A 25,469-nucleotide genomic window follows, 5' to 3' on the forward strand; every position below is an offset into this window, starting at 1 on the left:
TATCATTTACATCACATCATCATCTTTGTTGGATTATCTGTTCAATCCTTTCACACACACAGAAATACACCATGTAGTGTCTCGTAGTAGCAGATCTTTTTGAAAGTGTATTTGGTATGATTATGTATTGCACATAGCATACATAGAAAGGTTATCTTTATAAAAGAGTACAGGGGTACATACTCAATGGGGAAACTCACTTACGTATGATGATGATAATTAATAGTGACATGGTTGAGAAGAAGTTATTCCACTAAAAAGTGAATAGTCACTCTGACGTGTTCCAAATGTAAATACAGTAAAGTACATACATTGATTAACTGTTCATACCGATGCTGTTGTAGGATGTTGTGTATTCTAGGCCCTAGAAGTAAAACCAGTTTGAAATGGTACTTGGAACTTAAGCTTAGTGAAACTAGCCTGAATAAACATTGTAGTCTTTTCCAGAATAAACCATTTTCAATACATTGTGTATGTAAGAACTACAACCTACAATAACACCCTTCAATGGAAACCTATGTAGGAGGTGTCCTTATTGTGAATAGTTTGTCACGGCGAAGGCCAGATGGCCAACAGGGTGGCACCAAGGGCCACGGTGAGAGTTAGTTGGATGGCTCCGGCAGCCTGCCACGTTGCTCAGGTTGGTGCTGCAGCAGGTTTGTGAGATGGTGTAGCCGACTCCTAATAATGCAGTGAATGTGGTGTTACAGGAAGCTGTGGCCATGTAGCTCTTGCGCGTGATGCTCAGGATGCTACTGATGTTGAACACTAAATGAAGAAGGAATAGAACAGGAGCAATTGTAAATACAGGTATTCTTTGTTTGGGTAGCACTTTATTTAACAGTACACAAATTGCTAGGTTAACTGAGAAATGACACAGTATTTATCAAAAAATGACACTAAAATAAGCTAAGAATGACTTTTTTGATTTTTATTGTAGCTTTCTACTTGGGTGAAACCTGTTTAGTACCTGCTTGTCTGCTGTAGCAGTTGGACTTGGAGGTGCTACATGTTGTAGTTGAACCAAACAGACAAAGGCTGGTGATCTGGTGTTGCAAGTCAGGGACTCTGGTGTGAGATGGAATGAGAGAAAGATGGTGAGAAGGAGAGAAACAAATAAGATTGCTGTCATCATGATGCTTTTATGTACAATCACTAGTAACGGTAGTCAAAAATTGTTAAAAGGTTTTTAAAACAATTCTAATGAATCCAACAGTTGGACAATGGATGAAGATACTCCAAATGTGTATTATTATTTATTTTTTAATCCATCAGATAATGACTGAATTATAGCACATAAAACATTTGACTGGCACAGACAAAATAATGGAGTTCAGGGATTTGGGTGGAAATTGAGGAATTCAATTTATTGTAAAATTTAAATTTTTTTTTTCTTCGAATGCACTCATACATATATTTTCTAATGGTATCATGTATTTTATTTTGTTTTAAAATAAAGTTATATGTGCCTCATTTGCATAAATACACGGGGTTATTTTGCATATATTAATACAGATTAATACATAAAGGGGTGGAACAGGGCTGCAACCACCAAAAAACTTGCTCATTGTAATGGCTGGAATGGAATGAATGGAACGCTATCAAACAAATAAGGAAACCACGTTTGACTCCGTTCCAATAATTCCATTCCAGCCATTACAATGAGCCCGTCCTCCTATAGCTACTACCACCAGCCTCCACTAATCTATGCCTACATGCAAGGAGGTTGCTTTCATTTCAGAGCATAATTTGTAAACATTTCAACTGCATTCAATTATTACTTTTTTCAATTCTACAAAAAATGCACACCCATCAAAATGAAGTTATCTTTCTTCTCTTTCATGTGATGTACAGTGCCTTCGGAAAGTATTCAGACCCCTTTACCTTTTCCACATTTTGTTACGTTACAGCCTTATTCTAAAATGGATTAAATATTTTTTTAAATCATCAATCTACACACAATTCCCCATAATGACAAAGCGAAAAAAGATTTTTAGAAATTGTTGCGTATTTAGTAAAAATTAAAAAGAGAAATTTTTATTAATATTATTTACATAAGGATTCAGACCCTTTGCTATGAGACTCGAAATTGAGCTTGGGTACATCCTATTTCCATTGATCATCCTTGAGATATTTCTACAACTTGATTGGAGTCCACCTGTGGTAAATTCAATTGATTGGACATGATTTGGAAAGGCACACTCCTGTCTATATAAGGTCCCACAGTTGACTGTGCAAGTCAGAGCAAAAACCAAGCCATGAGGTCAAAGGAAATGTCCGCAGAGCTCCGAGACAGAATTGTGTTGATGCACAGATCTGGGGAAGGGTACCAAAACGTTTCTGCAGCATTGAAGGTCCCCAAGAACACAGTGGCCTCCATCTTTCTTAAATTAAAGAGGTTTGGAACCACCAAGACTCTTTCTAGAGCTGGCCGGGCGGCCAAACTGAGAAATCTGGGGAGAAGGGCTTTGGTCATGGAGGTCACCAAGAACCTGATGGTCACTCTGACAGAGCTCCAGAGTTCCTCTGTGGAGATGGGAGAACCTTACAGAAGAACAACCATCTATGCATCAATTCACCAATCAGAACTTTATGGTAGAGTGGCCAGACGGAAGCCACTCCTCAGTAAAAGGCACATGACAGCCCACTTGGAGATTCTCTGGTCTGATGAAACCAAGATTGAACTCTTTGGCCTGAATGACAAGCATCACATCTGGAGGAAACCTGGCACCATACCTGCGGTGAAGCATGCTGTGGGATGTCTACCAACGGCAGGGACTGGGAGACTAGTCAGGATTGAGGGCAAGATGAACGAGCAAAGTACAGAGAGAACATTGATGAAAACCGGCACCAGAGCGCTCAGGACCTCAGACCGGGGCAAAGGTTCACCTTACATCAGGACAATGACCCTAAGCACACAGCCAAGACAACGCAGGAGTGGCTTCGGGACAAGTCTCTGCATGTCCTTGAGTGACTCAGCCAGAGCCCGGACTTGAACCCGATGGAACATCTCTGGAGAGACCTGAAAATAGCTGTACAGTAACGCTTACCATCCAACCTGACAGTTTTGAGAGGATATGCAGAGAAGAATGGGAGAAACTCCCCAAATACAGGTGTGCCAAGCTTGTAGCGTCATACCCAAGTATGACTTGAGGCTGATACCGCTGCCAAAGGTGCATCAATAACGTACTGAGTAAAGAATCTGAATACTAATGTAAATGGAATACTTCCATTTTTCAGATTTCTAAAAATCTGTTTTTGCTTTGTCATTATGGGGTATTGTGCGTAGATTGATGAGGGGAAAAACAATTCAATACATTTTGGAATAAGGCAGTAACGTAACAAAATGTGGAAAAAGTCAAAGGGGTCTGAATACTTTCCAAATGCCCTGTATGCTAATATCATTACAACCTTATTTGAATAAAAACAAAAAACATGGTTTAAAGGACTTGAGGCACAGTTGTAAATTGTTGAACCTAGAGTCATTTAAAATGTCCTTTTGAATCTTTGCACGTGACAATTGATTATCTGAGTAGAGGGTACGACATGCGACCGCTTTGTGAAGAGACGCCAAGCTCAGAGACGCCAAGTTCAGGGCATAATGCCATTAACAAAGACATTCCCTGCTGTTTTTGGAAAACAGAGACAGATTGTGGGAGCTTCTTGCAGGTGCTTGTGACGATACCAGTATTGCAATATTTTTTCCATGAAAAAAATGAAAACACGAAGCAGGCCAAACTCTTTGGTCATTTAAAAACCTGATGTACGGTATATAAAACATTGTGTGCTATAGCTTGGAAAATAAATAAATGTGACTCTCGATGACAACATAATGACCTTTGTTTCCAACATTAGGGTTGTTTTCCTAAAGAAGTTACACCTGCTTCGTGTTTTGTTCCCTTGCCACAATACTAACGAGCATCGTGATACTGGTATCGTCCCGGCCCTAGTGCTTGCTAGCATGCAACAATGTTGTTGCACATGAAGGGTCGGGCTCAGTTCATCCTGATTTGACATTGTCACTCACTGTCATGGAGCTGGGGGTTTGAATTCTTGATGTAGGCCGAGAACTTGGAGAACACGTCTAGGCCGGCTGTGTTAGACTCAGGGTTCCTGGAAGCCAGGCGTGGGTACCTGTTGAGGGGGTGGCGGAGACATAGAACATTTCAGTCAGTTAGGTATCACGAAGAAAACATATTGTCTTCCGAGAGGAACATAAAAAAATGAACGTTAAATACATAAAGTATCAAAAGCCTTCATGCAAGTACAGTACATAAACGATCAACATACTCTACAGAGGCAAACAACAGATACAAATGATTCTTCAACACAACAATGGCACATGTAACATAGACCTGGAAGGGTATGAAACTTTGCTTGATACAAGTAGCAACATAACTGTCTGGTGGTATGATCAGAGGATGGATAGAAGGATAGAATGATGGAAGGAGTGATTACTTTGGAGGGGACAGGTTCTCCTCCAGGAACTCTTCTATCTTGTTGGTGTCGGTTTTCACCTCCGTCCCGTAGAGCAGGAAGGGGGGCTGAGCGCCAGGGGCCAGGTCCTTAAGGATGTCTGGTTTCCTATCAAGAGACAGAAAATGACAGAGGAAGAAACAGGAATGCTCTTTAATTATTTGTTACTTTTATTTCTTTTTTTGTTGTTGTATTTTTCTTAGAACTGCATTGTCAGTTAAGGGCTTGTAAGTAAGCATTTCACTGTAAGGTCTACACCTGTTGTATTCGGCGAGTGTGACAAATAAAATTGGATTTGATTTGAAACAATGACAGAATTAGAGGGAGTGAGAAAGAGGTAGAAGGTGGAGACATATGAGCGTATGTGAATGTGAAAAATTCATACGTTTGTGACAAAAAAAGGGTTAAGTCCTACTATACTGAACAAAAATATAAAACGTAACATGCAACAAAGATTTTACTGAGTTACAGTTCATATAAGGAAATCAGTCAACTTAAATAAATTCATTAGGCCCTAATCTGTGGATTTCACATGACTGGGCAGCGGTGCAGCCACCCCCTGGGGAGCCAAGCCCAGCCAATCAGAATGAGTTTTTCCCCACAAAAGGGTTTTATTGCAGTCAGAAATACTCCTCAGCCCCCCATCACAAGGTGCACCTGTGTAATGATCATGTTGTTCAATCAGCTTCTTGATATGCCACACCAGTCAGGTGGATGGATTATATTGGCAAAGGAGAAATGCTCCTTATCAGGGATGTAAGCAAATTTGTGCATAAAATGTTAAAGAAAATAAGCTTTTTGTGCGTATGGAACATTCCCCGATTTTTATTTTATTTTAGCTCATGAAACATGGAACCAACATGTTACATGTTGCGTTGATATTTTTGTTCAGTGTAGAAATTAGTTTACATGGGTACAAGATGGTGTATAAAGACAGATAGTAGCTTAGACATGTGCAAATGTAATAGAAATGTATATGTAATAGAAATACAGATTGATAGGTATTAGACCTCTTCATGTCCACGGTGGTGACGTTGAAAGTGACTCCTTTGAGCCACAGCACCATGAAGAGACGCTGGGAGAATGGACAGTTGCCAATGCTCTGGCCATCATTGCCTGCCTAGAATGGGATAGAAGTCCTTATATTATGGTCATTCATCCGACCAAGAAGATCATATACTAGCGAAGATCGATAGGGGAAGTCAAACAGGGATCACATGGTTCTAGATTAATTCTAAACATAAATATGGGCAACACTATAAAGTTGCCTACATAAGCAAAATGATTTGGAATTGTACATAGCTTAGATGTAACATGTAAGGTGAGTGAGAATGGAAGTGACAATAATGTGTGTAGTTGAAATGTTTTCATAGGAGGAATTAAACTGTTTTAGTCAAATATACAATGCAATGTGTGAAAGAGTAGGGCCTGTGGGTCTCTTGAAATTTGAATGGTGAGAAAATGGGCAAGAAGTCAGCATTTTAAGCTGCTACCACAAGGACATCTTTCATACATAAAAAAAAAAAAAAGCTGCACATCTACATATTCACACAGAGAAATCATTATAGGTCATGAAGGACCATGAGAGCAGGAAACAATATTCACTATTTTTATATTGGATAATTTCCTCCGAATGACCACACCCCTGGTGTCATGCCCTGACCTTTGCGAGCCTTTTTATGTCTCTATTTGATTTGGTCAGGGTGTGATTTGGGGTGGGTATTCTATGTTCTTTAGTTCTATTATTTGTATTTCTATGTTTTGGCCGGGTAGGGTTCTCAATCAGGGACAGCTGTCTATCGTTGTCTCTGATTGAGAACCATACTTAGGTATCCCTTTTTCCCACCTGTCTTTGTTTGTTGGCACTATAGCATTTAGCTTCACGGTTGTTTTGGATTGTTTATTGTTTTTGTCGGCGTCATATGAAATAAAGGAATATGTACGCTCACCACGCTGCACCTTGGTCCTCTTCATTCAACAGCCGTGACACCTGGGCTGCTCTGGCCAGTTTACTAAATATAGATTTAAGGAGCCTATATGGCATATGTATTAATGTACATTTAATACGATTCGTACATTTTCTGGCCATTCAACTGAAGTGCCAAATGGAGTACATCAATAAGCATAGCTTCTGTTAATAAATAGCCCAATGTAATTCTGTCTTATTAAATATAGGCTATTGCCTGCTATGAAAGCCATTAGGCCTTCTCTAGGCATTCCTTCTTCGAACAAATTCCGCGAAGGACCAGTGACAACTAGTGACAACCTTCTCACCGATAGGTAATCTTGTTTTAGAAATGCTTGGGCTATTATGATGTTTCAGTAAAATAGATGACACCGTAGACTACCACATAGTGACATGTTGATAGCGTAATGTAATGGCGCATTGTTTACAAAGTAACGTGTCCAAGATATGATTATGCATATCAGAGCAGAATGGATTTTGATGATGTCGCTTACCTTCACAAAAAGTTCAACTTGAAGTCTATCTTCGTCACTCATCTTTTTGTTTCAAGTGTTGCCGCTGGAATTGGAAGACCTAAAGGTGACGCAGGGCAGTTTAGTTTTGGGAGGGGAAACACCTGTCAATGTGCAGTCTTGCACACATTTTTTATAGGCCTATTAGGTTAATTTCAATAATAAACAGAAAACCGATGTCAAACGAATACAAACAAGCATCAGAAAATAAGGTCTTACTGTAAACCGTTATGACTTAATAGCAACCTTCCAAAAGATTTTGTTGAGTAAGAATGTAGTCTAAATTGTAACAAATGTATCCTTTCCTTACCTCGCTCACGTTATGTGTGGGACTTGCAGTAAACGTCTTGTCAGTTTCCCCTCCCTCTGGGTTGCTCGCTACACACTCATTCCTCCATTTCCTGATGGTGGAAGGTCCCCGTACAAGCCAACACTCAACTAGCAACAAGTGATGTTTAGTACTCCGTTAACCTAGCCAACTCAACTCCACCGATTGTGCGTGTACGTGAGAGAGAGATGTGGAAAAGAGAAGGGATAAGAAGGGAAGGTGTAATTACATTTCCCCGACAATTAGTCTATAGTAGGACATCTATGCAATTTGGGTTATTAAATAAAAAAAATAAGCCTACACAACGTGGAAGGAATTGCACCTGTACTAGCCCAAAGGCCGCCAGACCGCGATATTGAGTAGTTTCATTTTCTAATGCAGCCTACTTACTGTACATGAAGATATTTAAATGTCGGTTGTGTGCTCATCGGGTCAGGCACTCAAGCGTCAGTGATAAGCTTATGTAACAGACCTTTGAAAGTGTTGTGTGACACGTAATCAGGTGTTCTGGTGTATTCCTTTTCTGAAATGTGTCATTATGTAGGTAGACAATTATCTACATATTTTCATATTTGACGAATTCAATTTCCTGGAATATTGTGATATCATGACAATTAGGTGGGTTTATTCATGTTTATATGCTCTGCGCCAGAAGGGTATAAAACCCAAGCTACTATATATAATACCATTGTTATCACATGATGTGTACATAACATTACATTCCTCAGGGGAAACAGATGCTGTGTTTAAATATTGCCTTTGAGATCAATGAGAGGTGCTTATATATATTGAAGTGCTCATTATGAAAAATGTATATGTAGGTGTTCGGTGTGGTAGAACCCCACTGAATCCGAAATCAAACCCACCAGTCATCTGAATTAAGTACTATTTTCTGGACATTTGACAGCATCGGGCCTAGTCGTGGATTCACCAATGTGCTGTTGTCTCTCTCATGCACTTGATGGCGCTATTGGTTTGAAAGTGAGTTGCAGAGAAAGATTCCATCAGCCTGTCTGCCAGCTGAGTTTGGCTGCCAAAGCTGCTAATGGTGTCAGGGTGGAATCTCCTACTGTACAAGACACATTAACGTAAGCTAATGTGAATAGACACCCAAATGATGCACACTGACACTAGCTTGATGTCCACACACTGGCTCAACCCTTACCCTAGCCATAGCCTAACCCTAGATGTTTCATAAGTTTGTCTTTTATTTATTTGACCATTTGCTCAGTTACAGTTTCTTATGTTTGACAGATTGGCAGCCTCCTAACTAAAGCAGTATTTGTTCAACTTATTATCATGCAAACATCCATTATTGTTTCAGCATTTTGACCAAACAGTACATTCTCAACAAAATGTCTGAATATAAAAGTGTAGACGACACTATTGTGTCAACAATGAAAAACAGCTCCTTTTATTTCCGTTTTGTGACACGACTTAATTTATTTATTATTCAGAGTAATATTACAGCATTGGTATATGTGTTCAGGAGAGTAGTGTAAAGGCACTTCAAGTTGTTGCATATCATAGTTGCAAGTATTATTCAGTTGATAAATGTTATTAAAGTAGATGAGGAGTTTAAAAACAATTCTGAGCTCACGGTGCCAAACCTAGTTAATAGAGGATGGAGACAAAGTAGTCTGAAACCTGTTTAAACAGTGTGAAACAGGTTTAAACAGTGTGAACAGAAGTGTAACAGGTTTAAACAATACTGTGAACAGAAGTCATTTTTTGTCACCGGATATCCAGTCTAAACGCCCCAGGCCATCAGGGCGGCGCTGAGGGCTACAGTCACAGAGACCTGGACGGAGCTGGCCCCGTTACACAGGTCTGTCTGGCAGCATGAGAAGCTGCTCGTGATACCAGCACCCAGGATGGTTGCAGTGATGGTCTTGCCACACAGTTCTGTGTCCAGACAACCACGGGTGTGGAGTTTCAGAGCCCCAGTGGCATTGAAATCTAGATGGAATGAGACGTTGGACAAAACATTAGGAACACATCTTTCCATGACACAGACTATCCAGGTGAATCCAGGTGAAAGCTATGATCCCTTATTCATGTCACTTGTTAAATCCACTTCAATCAGTGTAGATGAAGGGGAGGACTCAGTTGCACTGATACATTTGAGACATGGATTGTGTTATGTGTGCCATTTAGAGGGCAAGACAAAAGATGTAAGTGCCTTTTAACAGGGTATGGTAGTAGGTGCCAGGCACACTAGTTTGAGTGTGTCAAGAACTGCAACGCTGCTGGATTTTTCATGCTCAACAGTTTCAAGTGTGTATCAAGAATGGTCAACCACCCAAAGGACATCCAGCCAACTTGACACAACTGTGGGAAGCATTAGAGTCAACATGGGCCAGCATCCCTTTGGAAAGCTTTCGACACCTTGTAGAGTCCATGCCCCAACGAATTGAGGCTGTCCTGAGGGCAAAAGTTGGTGCAACTCAATATTATGAAGGTGTTCCTAATGTTTTGTACACCCAGTGAATGCTAATTCATTGCATTTTCACAAGTTTTTGTGTACAGGTTTCCTTACTTGCTTCTCCGGTGAAGCAGTTGAGAGTGGAGTTGTCACACACCATGTTTGTGGGAAGGAAACATGTCCCAAAGATCCCCACACTGCACTGCTTACAGGTCAAGGACTGGGCTGTGGAACATGGAGGAGAGGCAAGAGAAGTTGATGAATCATGTGCAGTTCAACACAATACAATACAATACGACACAAACAATGATACAGTAGGTAGATAGGAGAACCTGACTGAACGTCATGAGTGGCATCAGGTGGAAGAATACTGTCTTTGAATCTTGCCATAGGAACAGATGAAGCTGATGTGACTTACCCACCGCTATGAAGCCCACCAGGACAGTCAGCGCAATCAAAATGTTCCTCTTCATCTTCTTGTAGGAGGGTAGTGTTTGTTGTCAATAGGAGGCCTAATCGCAGAATGCACTCACTTTATAGAGACTGGAAAGAATGGGGAAATGTCCAGTTTCCTGCTAAAGGCTTGATGCAGATGGAGACTAGAATGAAGTAGAGCCGGTTTTAATGCCTTCCATGAGGGTGCTAAGAGGACATTTGCCTGAAAAGAAGTGTGGAATGCGGACAGTATCATGTCATTTACATCACATCATCATCTTCGTTGGATTATCTGTTCAATCCTTTCACACACACAGAAATACACCATGTAGTGTCTCGTAGTAGCAGATCTTTTTGAAAGTGTATTTGGTATGATTATGTATTGCACATAGGATACATAGAAAGGTTATCTTTATAAAAGAGTACAGGGGTACATACTCAATGGGGAAACTCACTTACGTATGATGATGATAATTAATAGTGACATGGTTGAGAAGAAGTTATTCCACTAAAAAGTGAATAGTCACTCTGACGTGTTCCAAATGTAAATACAGTAAAGTACATACATTGATTAACTGTTCATACCGATGCTGTAGTAGGATGTTGTGTATTCTAGGCCCTAGAGGTAAAACCAGTTTGAAATGGTACTTGGAACTTAAGCTTAGTGAAACTAGCCTGAATGAACATTGTAGTCTTTTCCAGAATAAACCATTTTCAATACATTGTGTATGTAAGAACTACAACCTACAATAACACCCTTCAATGGAAACCTATGTAGGAGGTGTCCTTATTGTGAATAGTTTGTCACGGCGAAGGCCAGATGGCCAACAGGGTGGCACCAAGGGCCACGGTGAGAGTTAGTTGGATGGCTCCGGCAGCCTGCCACGTTGCTCAGGTTGGTGCTGCAGCAGGTTTGTGAGATGGTGTAGCCGACTCCTAATAATGCAGTGAATGTGGTGTTACAGGAAGCTGTGGCCATGTAGCTCTTGCGCGTGATGCTCAGGATGCTACTGATGTTGAACACTAAATGAAGAAGGAATAGAACAGGAGCAATTGTAAATACAGGTATTCTTTGTTTGGGTAGCACTTTATTTAACAGTACACAAATTGCTAGGTTAACTGAGAAATGACACAGTATTTATCAAAAAATGACACTAAAATAAGCTAAGAATGACTTTTTTGATTTTTATTGTAGCTTTCTACTTGGGTGAAACCTGTTTAGTACCTGCTTGTCTGCTGTAGCAGTTGGGCTTGGAGGTGCTACATGTTGTAGTTGAACCAAACAGACAAAGGCTGGTGATCTGGTGTTGCAAGTCAGGGACTCTGGTGTGAGATGGAATGAGAGAAAGATGGTGAGAAGGAGAGAAACAAATAAGATTGCTGTCATCATGATGCTTTTATGTACAATCACTAGTAACGGTAGTCAAAAATTGTTAAAAGGTTTTTAAAACAATTCTAATGAATCCAACAGTTGGACAATGGATGAAGATACTCCAAATGTGTATTATTATTTATTTTTTAATCCATCAGATAATGACTGAATTATAGCACATAAAACATTTGACTGGCACAGACAAAATAATGGAGTTCAGGGATTTGGGAGGAAATTGAGGAATTCAATTTATTGTAAAATTTCACTTTTTTTCTTTCTTCGAATGCACTCATACATACATTTTCTAATGGTATCATGTATTTTATTTTGTTTTAAAATAAAGTTATATGTGCCTCATTTGCATAAATACACGGGGTTATTTTGCATATATTAATACAGATTAATACATAAAGGGGTGGAACAGGGCTGCAACCACCAAAAAGCTTGCTCATTGTAATGGCTGGAATGGAATGAATGGAACGCTATCAAACAAATAAGGAAACCACGTTTGACTCCGTTCCAATAATTCCATTCCAGCCATTACAATGAGCCCGTCCTCCTATAGCTACTACCACCAGCCTCCACTAATCTATGCCTACATGCAAGGAGGTTGCTTTCATTTCAGAGCATAATTTGTAAACATTTCAACTGCATTCAATAATTACTTTTTTCAATTCTACAAAAAATGCACACCCATCAAAATTAAGTTATCTTTCTTCTCTTTCATGTGATGTACAGTGCCTTCGGAAAGTATTCAGACCCCTTTACCTTTTCCACATTTTGTTACGTTACAGCCTTATTCTAAAACGGATTAAATATTTTTTTACACACAATTCCCCATAATGACAAAGCGAAAAAAGGTTTTTAGAAATTGTTGCGTATTTAGTAAAAATTAAAAAGAGAAATTATTATTATTATTATTTACATAAGGATTCAGTGTAACGGATTTCTTCCTGGGATGAAGGAGAGGACCAAAATGCAGCGCAGTTAGTGTTCAACATGTTTAATCAGACGATAAACGGTGAACATTAACAAATAACAAAACGTGAAAGCCGAGACAGTCCTATCTGGTGCAGAACACAAACACAGAGACAGGAAACAACCACTCACAATCCCCAACACAAAACAAGCCACCTATATATGATTCTCAATCAGGGACAACGATTGACAGCTGTCTCTGATTGAGAACCATATTAGGCTGGACACAGAAACAGACGAACTAGACACACAACATAGAATTCCCACCCAGCTCACGTCCTGACCAACACTAAACAAGCAAAACACATAAGAACTCTGGTCAGGACGTTACATTCAGACCCTTTGCTATGAGACTCGAAATTGAGCTCGGGTACATCCTATTTCCATTGATCATCCTTGAGATATTGACTGTAGGGCACCACAGGGAGATGACTGTAGGGCACCACAGGGAGAGTGCGTTGAGGAGGAACAGGGCTCTGGAGACGCACTAGAAGCCTGGTGCGTGGTGTAGGCACTGGTGGTACTGGGCTGGGGCGGGAAGGTGGCGCCGGATATACCGGACCGTGCAGGCGTACTGGCTCCCTTGAGCACCGAGCCTGCCCAACCTTACCTGGTTGAATGGTCCCCGTAGCCCTGCCAGTGCGGTGAGGTGGAATAGCCCCCACTGGGCTATGTTGGCGAACCGGGGACACCATACGTAAGGCTGGTGCCATGTACACCGGCCCGATCAGACGTACTGGAGGCCAGATATGTTGAGCCGGCTTCATGGCACCGGGCTAAGCACACGTACAGGAGACTCCGTGCGCTCTTCCGCACAACACGGTATCTGCCCGTACTCTCGCTCTCCACGGTAAGCCTGGGAAGTTGGCCAGGTCTCCTACCTGACTTCGCGACACTCCCCTTTAGCCTCCCCCAATAAATTTTTGGGTGAGCCTCTTGGGCTTCCAGCCGCTCTGCCTTGCTAGCGCCTCATAATGCCGCCTCTCCGCTTTTGATGCCTCCAGCTCCGCTTTGGGGCTGCGACACTCCTCTGGCTCTGCCCAGGGTCCTTCTCTGTCTAGAATCTCCTCCCATGTCCATTCCTCCTTGTACCACTGCTGCTGTCGCCGCTGCCCGTTTCCACGCTGCTTGGTCCGGGTTTGGTGGGTGGTTCTGTAACGGCTTTCTTCCTGGGATGAAGGAGAGGACCAAAATGCAGCGCAGTTAGTGTTCAACATGTTTAATCAGACGATAAACGGTGAACATTAACAAATAACAAAATAACAAAACGTGAAAGCCGAGACAGTCCTATCGGGCGCAGAACATAAACACAGAGACAGGAAACAACCACCCACAATCCCCAACACAAAACAAGCCACCTATATATGATTCTCAATCAGGGACAACGATTGACAGCTGTCTCTGATTTGAGAACCATGTTAGGCTGGACACAGAAACAGACGAACTAGACACACAACATAGAATTCCCACCCAGCTCACGCCCTGACCAACACTAAACAAGCAAAACACATAAGAACTCTGGTTAGGACGTTACATTCAGACCCTTTGCTATGAGACTCGAAATTGAGCTCGGGTACATCCTATTGCCATTGATCATCCTTGAGATATTTCTACAACTTGATTGGAATCCACCTGTGGTAAATTAAATTGATTGGACATGATTTGGAAAGGCACACTCCTGTCTATATAAGGTCCCACAGTTGACTGTGCAAGTCAGAGCAAAAACCAAGCCATGAGGTCAAAGGAATTGTCCGCAGAGCTCCGAGACAGAATTGTGTTGATGCACAGATCTGGGGAAGGGTACCAAAACGTTTCTGCAGCATTGAAGGTCCCCAAGAACACAGTGGCCTCCATCTTTCTTAAATTAAAGAAGTTTGGAACCACCAAGAATCTTCCTAGAGCTGGCCGCCCGCCAAACTGACCAATCGAGGGAGAAGGGCCATGGCCAGGGAGGTGACCAAGATCCTGATGGTCACTCTGACAGAGCTCTAGAGTTCTTCTGTGGAGATGGGAGAACCTTCCAGAAGGACAACTATCTCTGCAGCACTCCACCAAACAGGCCTGTATGGTAGAGTGGCCAGACGTGTCAGCGCCGTGTGTATAGGTGGCAGGGAAGTCAGGCGCAGGAGAGTTAAACTGAGTGTAATGGAGACTTTTAATAAATGTCCATTTAACAATGCTCCAAACACGAACAATGTACATACGTAAAAAATCAACATGGGTACGGGGACCCGTCGCACACCTATACATACATAAACAACAGTTGACATAAAACAATCCCTGACAAAGACATGAGGGGAAACAGAGGGTTAAATACACAAGAGGTAATGGATGGGATTGAAAACAGGTGTGTGGGAAGACAAGACAAAAGCAATGGAAAATGAAAAATGGATCGATGATGGCTAGAAGACCGGTGACGTCGACCGCCCGAACACCGCCCGAACAAGGAGAGGCAACGACTTCGGCAGAAGTCGTGACAGTACCCCCCCCCTGACGCGCGGCTCCAGCAGGGCGTCGACACCGGCCTCTGGGACGACCCGGGGGGCGAGGTGCAGGGCGATCCGGATGGAGGCGGTGGAATTCTTTTAACATGGAAGGATCTAAAACGTCCTCCACCGGAACCCAGCATCTCTCCTCCGGCCCGTACCCCTCCCAGTCCACGTGGTACTGAAGGCCCCTCGCCCGACGTCTCGAATCCAAAATGGATCGAACAGAGTACGCCTGGACCCCCTCGATGTCAAGAGGAGGCGGAGGAACTTCACGCACTTCAGCCTCCTGGAGCGGGCCAGCCACCACCGGCCTGAGGAGAGACACATGGAACGAGGGGTTAATACGGTAATTAGTGGGCAGTTGTAACCTATAACATACCTCGTTCACTCTCCTCAGGACTTTAAACGGCCCCACAAACCGCGGACCCAGCTTCCGGCAGAGCAGGCGGAGGGGCAGGTTTCGGGTCGATAAACCCTCACGTCCTTAGCTAAAGTGGGCCACCAGTACCTCCCATCAAGACAGCGCATCGTCCGACCTATCCCAGGATGACCAGAGGAGGGTGACGTGTGAGCCCAATAGATCAATCGGTCGCGGACAGCCGACGGAACGTACAGACGACCAGCTGGACACTCAGGAGGAGAGGGCTCTGCACGTGACGCCCGCTCAATGTGCGCGTCCAGCTCCCACACTACTGGCGCCACCAAACACGAAGCTGGGAGTATGGGAGTGGGATCCATGGACCGCTCCTCTGTGTCATACAGCCGAGACAATGCGTCTGCCTTGACGTTCTGGGAGCCTGGTCTGTAAGTAAGAGTAAACACAAAACGAGTGAAAAACATGGCCCACCTTGCCTGGCGAGGATTCAGTCTTTTCGCCTGCCGGATGTACTCCAGATTGCGGTGGTCAGTCCAGATGAGAAAAGGGTGATTAGCCCCCTCAAGCCAATGCCTCCACACCTTCAAGGCTTTTACGACAGCTAACAGCTCTCGGTCCCCCACATCATAGTTTCGCTCCGCCGGGCTGAGCTTCTTCGAAAAGAAAGCACAGGGGCGAAGCTTCGGTGGCACACCCGAACGCTGAGAGAGCACTGCTCCTATCCCAGCTTCGGATGCGTCCACCTCTACTATGAATGGCAAAGAGGGATCCGGATGAGCCAACACAGGCGCCGAGGTAAACAGAGCCTTCAGTTGTCCAAAAGCCCTATTCGCCTCGGCCGACCACTGCAAGCGCACCGGTCCCCCCTTTAGCAGTGAGGTAATGGGAGCTGCAACCTGACCAAAACCCCGGATAAATCTCCGGTAGTAATTGGCAAACCCTAAAAAACGCTGCACCTCCTTTACCGTGGTTGGAGTCGGCCAATTACGCACGGCTGTAATGTTGTCGCTCTCCATTTCCACTCCTGAAGTGGAAATCTGATGCCCTAGGAAGGAGATGGATTGTTGGAAGAACAAGCATTTCTCAGCCTTGACATATAGATCATGCTCCAACAGGCATCCAAGCACCCTGCGCACCAGGGACACATGCTGGGCGCGTGTAGCAGAGTATATCAAAATATCATCGATATACACCACTACACCCTGCCCGTGCAGGTCCCTGAAGATCTCATCTACAAATGATTGGAAGACTGATGGAGCATTCATCAACCCATATGGCATGACCAGGTACTCATAATGACCTGAGGTGGTGCTAAATGCCGTCTTCCACTCATCACCCCTCCTAATACGCACCAGATTGTACGCACTCCTGAGATCCAATTTTATGAAGAAGCGGGCCCCGCGCATTGACTCCATTAATGTATTGATAAAAGGTAGCGGGTAACTATATTTTACCGTGATTTTATTGAGATCTCGATAATCAATGCACGGGCGTAAACCGCCATCCTTCTTCTTCACAAAAAATAAACTCGAAGAGGCGGGTGAAATAGATGGCTGAATGAACCCCTGACGCAGGGATTCAGAGATATAATTATCCATAGCCACTGTCTCCGCTTGCGACAGAGGATACACGTGACTCCTGGGATATGCAGCGTCTACTAGGAGATCTATCGCACAATCCCCCTGTCGATGGGGTGGTAATTGAGTCGCCTTCTTTTTACAGAAGGCGAGTGCCAAATCGGCATATTCTGGGGGAATGCGCACGGTGGAAACCTGGTCTGGACTTTCCACCGTAGTAGCACCAACGGAAACCCCTACACACCTACCTGAGCACTCTCGCGACCACCCCGTGAGAGCCCTCTGTGGCCAAGAAACAGTGGGGTTATTAGTAGTTAACCAGGGTAGGCCTAGCACCACAGAATACGCAGGGGAATCAATAAGGAAAAGACTAATCTTCTCCTTGTGACCCTGCTGCGTTATCATAGACAAAGGTGCGGTGACCTCCCTGATAAACCCTGACCCTATTGGTCGACTATCTAAGGCATGAATAGGGAAAGGCATATCCAAAGAAACAATAGGAATCCCTAAACTATGAGCTAAATTTTTATTAATGAAATTCCCAGCCGCGCCTGAATCTACTAGCACCTTATACTGGGAATGCAGGGAAAATTCCGGAAAAGTGACAGAGACAAACATAAGTGCAGCAGAGGGCTCTGGATGAGTATGGTGCCTACTCACCTGGGGTGATGCCAGAGTGCCCTGCCTGCCTTCTCTATTCCCAGAGGAACCAACCCGGCACCGATCAGCAGTGTGATCTCTGCGATCATAGATGGTTACTCGAGCGGGTACCCCCTCCGGTCTCCCTGCGCACCATCCCTCCCAATTCCATAGGTTCGGGAGAGAGAGTGCGGGAGGATGGAACAACCAGACCCCGATCTAGACGTCCCCGAGTAGCCAGCATGTTGTCCAGCCTGATGGACATATCCACCAGCTGGTCGAAGTTGAGGGTGGTGTCTCTACAGGCCAGCTCCCGACGGACGTCCTCGCGTAGACTACAACGGTAGTGGTCGATCAGGGCCCTGTCGCTCCATCCAGCGCCGCCAGCCAAAGTCCTAAACTCCAAAGCGAACTCCTGAGCACTCCTCGTCCCCTGCCTCAGATGATAGAGGAGCTCACCTGCTGCTCTGCCTTCGGATGGGTGGTCGAATACCTTCCGGAAATGGCAGATGAACTCCTCAAAATGGTCCAACGCCTTATCCTCTCCACACACAGCGTTGGCCCACTCCAGGGCTTTCCCGGTAAGGCATGAGACGAGGGCGGAGCTTTTCTCACGGTCTGATGGTACTGGAGAGACCGTGGCCAGATACAAGTTCAGTTTTAGGAGAAAACCCTGGCAGCTGGCAGTATCTCCATTGTATCCCGTGGGTAGGGATAACTGGATCTTGTTCTGTTCCGGAGGAGAAAAAGCGTTCAAAGGAATTCCAGGTGGTGGTGGAGGTGCTGGAAAAGCTCCCTGTCTCTCCCAGCGGTCCATATTCTGGACAATGCGATCCATGGCAGCGCTCAGACTGTCAATCTCCTCCGCTTGTTCCATGACGCGTTCCTCTACCTCCATTAGCGAAGTGCCTCCTCCTGCTGACTTCATTTTTATGGGTCAGAGATTCTGTCAACGTCGTGTGTATAGGTGGCAGGGAAGTCAGGCGCAGGAGAGTAAACGAAGTGTAGATGGAGACTTTTAATAAATGTCCATGACATGCGAGAAATATACATACATCAAATAAAAATGGGTACGAGGACCCGTCGCGCACCTATACACCAATAAAACAACACTTGACATAAAACAATCTCTGACAAACACATGAAGGGAAACAGAGGGTTAAATACACAACAGGTAATGAATGGGATTGACAACAGGTGTGTGGGAAGACAAGACAAAACCAATGGAAAATGAAAAATGGATCGATGATGGCTAGAAGACCGGTGACGTCGACCGCCGAACACCGCCCGAACAAGGAGAGGCAACGACTTCGGCAGAAGTCGTGACAGTACCCCCCCCCCCCCGACGCGCGGCTCCAGCCGCGCGTCGACACCGGCCTCGGGGACGACCCGGAGGGCGAGGTGCAGGGCGATCCGGATGGAGGCGGTGGAATTCTTTTAACATGGAAGGATCTAAAACGTCCTCCACCGGAACCCAGCATCTCTCCTCCGGCCCGTACCCCTCCCAGTCCACGAGGTACTGAAGGCCCCTCGCCCGACGTCTCGAATCCAAAATGGATCGAACAGAGTACGCCTGGACCCCCTCGATGTCAAGAGGAGGCGGAGGAACTTCACGCACTTCAGCCTCCTGGAGCGGGCCAGCCACCACCGGCCTGAGGAGAGACACATGGAACGAGGGGTTAATACGGTAATTAGTGGGCAGTTGTAACCTATAACATACCTACCTATAACATACCTCGTTCACTCTCCTCAGGACTTTAAACGGCCCCACAAACTGCACATTTGTGGCCTGCTGGAGGTCATTTTGCAGGGCTCTGGCAGTGCACCTCCTTGCACTAAGGCGGAGGTACCTGTCCTGCTGCTGGGTTGTTGCCCTCCTACGGCCTCCTCCACGTCTCCTGATGTACTGGCCTGTCTCCTGGTAGCGCCTGCATGCTCTGGACACTACGCTGACAGACACAGCAAACCTTTTTGCCACAGTTCGCATTGATGTGCCATCCTGGATGAACTGCATTACCTGAGCCACTTGTGTGGGTTGTAGACTCCGTCTCATGCTACCACTAGAGTGAGAGCACCGCCAGCATTCAAAAGTGACCAAAACATCAGCCAGGAAGCATAGGAACTGAGAAGTGGTCTGTGGTCACCACCTGCAGAATCACTCCTGTTTTGGGGGGTGTCTTGCTAATTGCCTATAATTTCCACCTTTTGTCTATTCCATTTGCACAACAGCATGTGAAATTTATTGTCAATCAGTGTTGCTTCCTAAGTGGACAGTTTGATTTCACAGAAGTGTGATTGACTTGGAGTTACATTGTGTTGTTTAAGTGTTCCCTTTATTTTTTTGAGCAGTGTACATCTGTTCTTAGTTCTAATTTTTTTGAATGGGGCATGCTTATTTAAGATGGTGAGGAAAGCACTTTTAAAGAATAACCAGGTATCCTCTACTGACGGAATGAGGTCAATATCCTTCCAGGATACCCAGGCCAGGTTGATTAGAAAGGCCTGCTCGCTGAAGTGTTTTAGGGAGCGTTTGACAGTGATGAGGGGTGGTTGTTTGACCGCACACCAATACCGACATAGGCAATGAGGCAGTGATCGCTGAGATCCTGGTTGAAGACAGCAAAGCTCTATTTAGAGGGCAGGTTGGTCAGGATGATATCTATAAGGGTGTCCGTGTTTATGGATTTAAGGTTGTACCTGGTAGGTTCCATGGTAATTTGTGTGAGATTGAGGGCATCTAGCTTAGATTGTAGGATGGCCGGGGTGTTAAGCATATCCCAGTTTAGGTCACCTAACTGTACAAACTCTGAAGATAAATGGGGGGAGATTAATTCACATATGGTGTCCAGGGCACATCTGGGGGCTGAGGGGGGTCTATAACAAGCGGCAAAAGTGAGAACTTATTTCTGGAAAGGTGGATTTTTAAAATTAGAAGCTTGAACTGTTTGGGCACAGACCTGGATAACATGACAGAACTCTACAGGCTGTCCCTGCAGTAGATTGCAACTCCACCCCCTTTGGCAGGTCTATCTTGGCGGAAAATGTTGTAGTTGGGGATGGAAATTTCAGAATATTTGGTGGCCTTCCTAATGGCTTAGTAATTGGTGGAGTACAGGACCTTGTGCATTTCAGGTAAAATAACAACTCAATGTTTATATCCCAGGGCAAATTAGCTAGCAACAGCAAGCTAGCTAAATAGGACAAATTAGCTTGCAAGTGCAAGCTACCTAGCTAAATTGCCATAAATGTTTTAATGCTTTTCGACCTGTCCCCAAATTAATATAATTGGTTCAGAGTTTGTTTTGATATTTTAACCTGTGTGTCGTGATTGCGTTTGGTGTGTGTGTGTGTGGGGGGGGGGGGGGTGAAATACATTTATGCACGATGGCGCACACACACAGCCGGTTTGGGTTCCGTGTTAGGTCAGCGGCAATTACGTGTTTCACCTTATGGCTTTCCACCCGCCGCCCTTCACTTCTAAGGAAGAAGGGCATCTCCACCATTTGTCCAGTACACTCATTTACTTGGATAAGGGATGGGCAAGTGCCCCCTTTGTAAGCACGCGGATCAATTTTCCCCCCAAAATTATAAATACAAAATTATTATAATAATACTTTTGAAACTCAGTCGGGGTGTTGAGAGTTAGAATAGTAGAATACATGTAACCTATGTGAAATGGCTAGCTAGTTAGCGGGGTGCATGCATACACAAGGTGCAATTTCGTAATTTGCTTGTTCATCAGCAATTTTTCTCTTGTTATGTCAGTCAGTCAGTCACTCAATGAGCCCATATCAGCTAAATTGTTTTAGATTGGTAAATTAGTCTATCCGGCAATCTAGGGCCCCCATTGATTTTGTTAGTCACTCTCGTTAAGATATCATATTAAACACTGTAAACATTTCCCTCCACCCTTTGTCAAAATGTGTTGAATTGAATGAAATTAAATGTAAAACTGCTAATTTTTCTCTCCTCCCCATGGCAAAACTGGTAGAATTGCATGAAATTAGTTATAAAATTACAAAATGTTCTCTTCGTCAAAATGTGTAAAATTGTAGCAAACTTGCTTTAAAACTAAAATAATTAGATTTGCTGTCAAGAGGAGGGTCCAACAAAATTTCACTTAGGCTAGGGACTCCCTTTATTGAGGAGAGGGGCTCAACTCATTCACCACTCAACCTGGCTGTCCCCAAGAGACTCTGTGTGATTGGATACTTGTAACCCACTCATATTCTCATAGAACCAGGGTTACGCAATTTTGGCCCTTGGATTTTTCTTTGCCTCCCAAACCATCTTCCTCACTGTGCATCCAATACCAGGCAAGTTTGCCACTGTTAGGGACAGATCGAAATTTACTGTGAGGAGGGGTGGTCCAAAATAGGGGAGTTTTGTTTTGCTCTGGGGAGGTTTTGTTGTTTTTGGGGAGGGGCACAGGGGAGGGTAGTGCGTTTTTTCTCTGGTTTACATTTTCTTTTCTGCTTGTATTTTCCCTATAAACAATGGCTTGACTTACTTTTGATATTATCCTAATACCGTTTAGAAACGTTTGTGAAGGTTTAGTATGGTGTTGCTATTATTAAGCTTTAGCTACTGCAGGTCTATGATATAAAGGCAGTGCGCCCAGGCGCTCCAACTGACTTGAGGCGGGGAAAACTGTTTCAGGCCTATCAGAGTTACTCCTTTAATCTAACAATATAATGCTTACCTTTAAGCAAAATATTTGGATTGAAAATTAACTAAATAGCCTCCTTCTGTACGTCTACAGTATATCTGTCAGATGCAGTAGCCATCTGACATAAAGAAATGCATGTCGGTGTCGTAACATGCCACCGGCATATCTCTATCTCTCTGGGGTAAGGCCTAAGCTTCTCTTCCTTTATATGGGCTATATGTCACGCCCTGACCATAGAGAGCCCTTGGTTCTCTATGGTGTAGTAGGTCAGGGCGTGACTAGGGGGTGTTCTATTTCAATATTTCTATGTTGGTGTTTTGTAGGGTTCCCAATTAGAGGCAGCTGGTAATCGTTGCCTCTAATTGGGGATTGTAGTATCCTTAAAGGCTTCTTAGAATTACGACTCATGAGACTTACGTACTGTTTAGTATTTAATTGTAACTTAGATTTACATTATCTATGCACCTGGCTTAAACTACCTGAAGCTTTCTTAATCATAGTTATATAGGCAGACATAGGAAATAGCTACGGATAGCGGGAAGCAAACCCCCGTCTTGAGTCAATACTGCCATCTATTGGTAAATATAAATATACCAGGTTACTACAGGGACCATATTTAGGTAGCCATTTCTCCCACTTGTGTTTGTGGGATATTGTTTGGTTTTGTGCTTGTTGCACCACGTAGTCACGTTTTGTTGCTGGTTTATTGTTTTGTTGAAGAAGTTTCACTGTAATTAAATATGTGGAACTCAACACACGCTGCGCCTTGGTTCGTTTCGTACAACAATCGTGACACTATATATATATTTATTAAAATGTTAATATCATACAGTGGACACCTACGCCTATAGGCCTATCTATGCATGCAATGCCCTCATACATGTAGTGCTCAAATCTCTAACAGCTGAACCATGAGTTGGACAATTATTGTTTTAGGAAAGTAGCCTAAAAACCAACAGAAAAAATAGGCTATAAAGTTTTGCTACACAAGGAATAGTGTTCTTTGTTAGTGTTCTTTGTCTATAATTTGTTATAGGCTGTTTTGAAGGTAAATGTGGTTAATTTGGCCAATATCCCTCGTTTATTCATGGCGCTGGCTGCACCAGGTTGAATCTGAATGCATATGGATGTCCAGTAGATTTCTCAAATGTAAATTAAAATCTTCCCTGTCATGTTTTCCGGCGCCAAATTTTCCGAAACGAAACTCTGAAACGGCATATTGTTATCATGAAGATTTTAGAATATTTGCATGAAAATCTGTCACCAATTGGATGGAAACCTAGCTCGTGCGCTAGTCCAGTGTCACTTTGATTATGCCTGCAGATCATGGTTCACCAGCAGCTCCAAACATCTAAAGAATAAGCTACCAGCCAAACAAGATTGTAAGAATTGTACTTTAACCTCTCTGGGATATTCGGGACACTGCCACCTCAACAACAGCCAGTGAAATTGCAGGGCACCAAATTCAAAACAACAGAAATCCCATAAATTAAAATTCCTCAAACATACAAGTATTTTACACAATTTTAAAGATAAACTTGTCGTAAATCCAGCCACGGTGTCCGATTTCAAAAAGGCTTTACGATGAAAGCACACCAAACGATTATGTTAGGTCAGCACCTAGTCACAGAAAAACACAGCTATTTTTCCAGCCAAAGAGAGGAGTCACAAAAAGCAGAAATAGAGATAAAATTAATCACTAACCTTTGATGATCTTCATCAGATGACACTCATAGGACTTCATGTTACACAATACATGTATGTTTTGTTCGATAAAGTTCATATTTATATCCAAAAATCTTAGTTTACATTGGCGTGTTATGTTCAGTAGTTCCAAAACATCCAGTGATTTTGCAGAGAGCCACATAAATTTACAGAAATACTCATAATAAACATTGCTAAAAGATACAAGTGTTATGCATGGAATTTTAGATCCACTTCTCCTTAATGCAACCGCTGTGTCAGATTTCAAAAAAACTTTACGGAAAAAGCACACCATGCAATAATCTGAGTACGGCGCTCAGACAAAAAAACAATCCATACAGATACCCGCCATGTTGTGGAGTCAACAGAAGTCAGAAATAGCATTATAAATATTCACTTACCTTTGATGATCTTCATCAGATTACACTCCCAGGAGTCCCAGTTCCACAATAAATGTTTGTTTTGTTCGATAAAGTCCATCATTTATGTGCAAATACCTCCTTTTGGTTCGCGTGTTTAGTACACAAATCCAAACTCAGGAGGCGCGGGCAAGTCCAGGCGAAAGTTCAGATGATAAGTCATATTACAGTTCATAGAAACATGTCAAACGAAGTATAGAATCAATCTTTAGGATGTTTTTATCATAAATCTTCAATAATGTTTCAACCGGAGAATTCCTTTGTCTGTAGAAATGCAATGGAACGCAGCTAACTCTCACTGGAGCGCGCGAGACTGAGCTCGTGGCACTCTGACAGACCCCTGACTCAAACAGCTCTCATTCCCCCCTCCTTCACAGTAGAAGCATCAAACAAGGTTCTAAAGACTGTTGACATCTAGTGGAAGCCTTAGGAAGTGCAATATGACCCCATAGACACTGTATATTTGATGTGCAATGACTTGAAAAACTACAAACCTCAGATTTCCCACTTCCTGTTTGGATTTTTTCTCAGGTTTTTGCCTGCCATATGAGTTCTGTTATACTCACATACATCATTCAAACAGTTTTAGAAACTCCATAGTGTTTTCTATCCAAATCTAATAATTATATGCATATTCTATCTTTTAGGACTGAGTAGCAGGCAGTTTACTCTGGGCACCTTTTTATCCAAGCTACTCAATACTTCCCCCCTGTCCCAAATAAGTTTTCTTAACTCTGTTTCTTCTGCATTGCTGGTTAAGGGCTAGTAAGTAAGCATTTCACAGTAAGATCTACACCTGTTGTATTCGGCGCATGTGACAAATACAATTTGATCCAACGAGACTCCAGCTATAAATCCTTTGGCAGGTGCCCTGCTCCGAAGTTCAATTGTATCCGCTCAAGTCGGACTTCGGCTGCATATTTTCCGCCATTTTCTTCAAATCTGAAAACGTTGTGAAGCCACGGCCATTTTCTGAATTGCGTTATGGGCCCTAAATGCACGGAAATAGTATCCACTGCTTGTATACTTTGTATTTTGGCGAATGTTGTATGACATCCGGGAACTTTTGGCATACTAACTATATTCATATTATGACCAATAAGC

The 25,469-nt window shown here is 43.4% G+C and overlaps 2 protein-coding genes across 2 annotated transcripts; both read right to left on the reverse strand.

The window, feature by feature from the left end:
• Positions 1–79: 79 nt before the first annotated feature.
• LOC129819567 (chloride intracellular channel protein 1-like) lies at positions 80–7,721 on the reverse strand. Its single transcript, XM_055875920.1, has 7 exons — positions 7,265–7,721; positions 6,937–7,015; positions 5,487–5,596; positions 4,459–4,584; positions 4,028–4,134; positions 971–1,068; positions 80–768 (listed from the first exon to the last, which is right to left on the reverse strand). The coding sequence occupies exons 2-7, from the start codon at positions 6,976–6,978 to the stop codon at positions 745–747; spliced, it is 507 nt and encodes a 168-aa protein (XP_055731895.1). The 5' UTR covers positions 6,979–7,015; positions 7,265–7,721; the 3' UTR covers positions 80–744.
• A 954-nt stretch (positions 7,722–8,675) lies between these two features.
• LOC129820360 (ly-6/neurotoxin-like protein 1) lies at positions 8,676–10,282 on the reverse strand. Its single transcript, XM_055877426.1, has 3 exons — positions 10,126–10,282; positions 9,822–9,932; positions 8,676–9,241 (listed from the first exon to the last, which is right to left on the reverse strand). Exons 1-3 carry the CDS (start codon positions 10,178–10,180, stop codon positions 9,033–9,035), a joined length of 375 nt encoding a protein of 124 aa, XP_055733401.1. The 5' UTR covers positions 10,181–10,282; the 3' UTR covers positions 8,676–9,032.
• Between the last annotated feature and the right edge of the window lie 15,187 nt (positions 10,283–25,469).

The sequence above is a fragment of the Salvelinus fontinalis genome, chromosome 22 (assembly GCF_029448725.1).
Source record: "Salvelinus fontinalis isolate EN_2023a chromosome 22, ASM2944872v1, whole genome shotgun sequence".
In the NCBI taxonomy this organism is placed as follows: Eukaryota; Metazoa; Chordata; class Actinopteri; order Salmoniformes; family Salmonidae; genus Salvelinus; species Salvelinus fontinalis.